At 44.3% G+C, this 2,001-nt stretch overlaps 1 protein-coding gene across 1 annotated transcript; it reads left to right on the forward strand.

Annotated features, from left to right (window-relative positions):
- The first annotated feature begins 245 nt into the window (after positions 1-245).
- LOC138904878 (uncharacterized) lies at positions 246-1,103 on the forward strand. The gene has a single exon (XM_070193377.1). The coding sequence runs from the start codon at positions 246-248 to the stop codon at positions 1,101-1,103; it is 858 nt and encodes a 285-aa protein (XP_070049478.1).
- The last annotated feature ends 898 nt before the right edge of the window (positions 1,104-2,001 follow it).

Below are 2,001 nucleotides of genomic sequence, written 5' to 3' on the forward strand. Positions count from 1 at the left end.
AAGGAGTCGGGGGTCGATCCTGCAATCATGAAGATGCTCGAAGAACTGACAAAACGAGTTGAGTCGTGGGAAAGAAGATTGAAACAAAGGACAAGAGGATGGAAACTTACAACTCTAGGGTCGATCAAATCCCGGGGGCATCACCAATATTGAAGGGTCTGGATTCCAAAAGGTTCGTGTAAAAACACTCCCCCTTCCCCCCCCCCCCGAGCGCGACTCCCAAACCGATTCCCAAGAATTTTTGCATGCCCGAGATTCCTAAATACAATGGAACGACCGACCCAAACGAACATGTCACCTCTTACACATGTGTTATCAAAGGGAATGATCTAGAGGATGACGAGATCAAATCTGTCTTGCTAAAGAAATTTAGGGAAACCCTGTCAAAGGGAGCTATGATATGGTATCACAATTTACCACCTAACTCTATTGATTCGTTTGCTATGCTTGCATATTCTTTTGTAAAGGCACACGATGGGGCCATCGAGGTCGAAACCAGGAAGTCAAACCTTTTCAAGGTAAGACAGAAGGACAACGAAATGCTCAGAGAATTCGTGTCTCGATTCCAAATTGAACGAATAGATTTGCCACTGGTCGCCGATGATTGGTCTGTTCAAACTTTCACCCAAGGACTCAATGTTCGAAATTCGGTGGCTTCGCAACAGTTGAAGCAGAATTTGATAGAATACCATGCTGTTACTTCGGCCGATATGCACAATCGGTATCAATTAAAGATCAAGGTCGAAGATTACCAGCTTGGGTCTCCTTCCGGGTCCGTTTATCCTATCAGGTCTGTTAATAAAATCAAGAGGGACATTGACCGAGAACCGAGGTTGAACAACGATGGATACCAGCCGTATAATGTAGATCATAGGAGCAGCGGATATGGGCAAAATACTGTACCAAATGAAAGGTGGAGTGATCGAGGCCAGAGCTCTCGGGGCCTTATGAGTAATAACGGCTTCGACATGCCTACCGTACCTAAAGAGGCACTACGATTATCAGAATATAACTTTAATATTGACGCAACCGCCATCGTATCGGCTATCAGATGCATCAAAGATACCAAATGGCCTCAACCTTTACAAACTGATCCATCCTAGAGAAATCCCAACCAAATGTGCAAATATCATGGCACCAATGGCCACAAAACAGAAGATTGTAGACAGTTGAAAGAAGAAGTAGCCAGGTTATTCAACGACGGGCACCTTCGGGAGTTTATGAGTGATCGAGCCAAGAATCATTTTAGAAACAGGGATTCCAATAAACAAAACGAGTTAAAATGCACCAAGGTGTCAATCACGAGGGAGAAATGAACTAGGGACTATATACCAGAGGGAACCTTATCTTTCAACGACGAGGATGCAGAATGAATCATACAGCCCCATAACGATGCACTGGTAATATCTTTACTGATGAATAAAACTCGAGTTAAACATGTGTTAATTGATCCAGGTAGTTTGGTCATCATCATTCGACCAAGGGTAGTAGAACAACTCATCATACATGAAAAAATCCTGCTCGCGGCTCGAGTACTAAACGAATTCAACATGGCTTGTGAAACTACTAAGAGAGAAATAACATTACCAGTGAACGCAGTCGGGACCATCCATGAGACCAAGTTTTATGTGATAGAAGGGGATATAATGCCCTGCTCGGGAGACCGTGGATCCACAACATGAGGGTTGTGCCCTCGACCCTTCACCAGGTGCTAAATTTTCCAACACCGGAAGGGATTAAAGCAATATACGGGGAGAAGCCCGTCACGAAGGAAATGTTTGTCGTCGATGAAGTGAATCCAATATCGACACTCTCATCAACAAATGAGTCAGATTCGAAAGCAAAACTGGAAGCCAAATAGCAATCACAGACGTCGGCCTCAACCTAACTAAATAAGTAGGGGACTGACGAAGACGATGACTAAGGGGTTCCTCAATCCTTCATAGTCCCTGGTGATTCCATGCTACCAAATCAACGGTCGAAGAGCTTGAGCAGGGCATA

Source organism: Nicotiana tomentosiformis, chromosome 2 (genome assembly GCF_000390325.3).
Source record: "Nicotiana tomentosiformis chromosome 2, ASM39032v3, whole genome shotgun sequence".
Classification (NCBI taxonomy): Eukaryota; Viridiplantae; Streptophyta; class Magnoliopsida; order Solanales; family Solanaceae; genus Nicotiana; species Nicotiana tomentosiformis.

What these genes read in the sequence shown, in the direction of transcription:
- LOC138904878 (XM_070193377.1), top strand. Translation starts at nt 246, where the DNA reads ATGCCCGAGATTCCTAAATACAATGGAACGACCGACCCAAACGAACAT.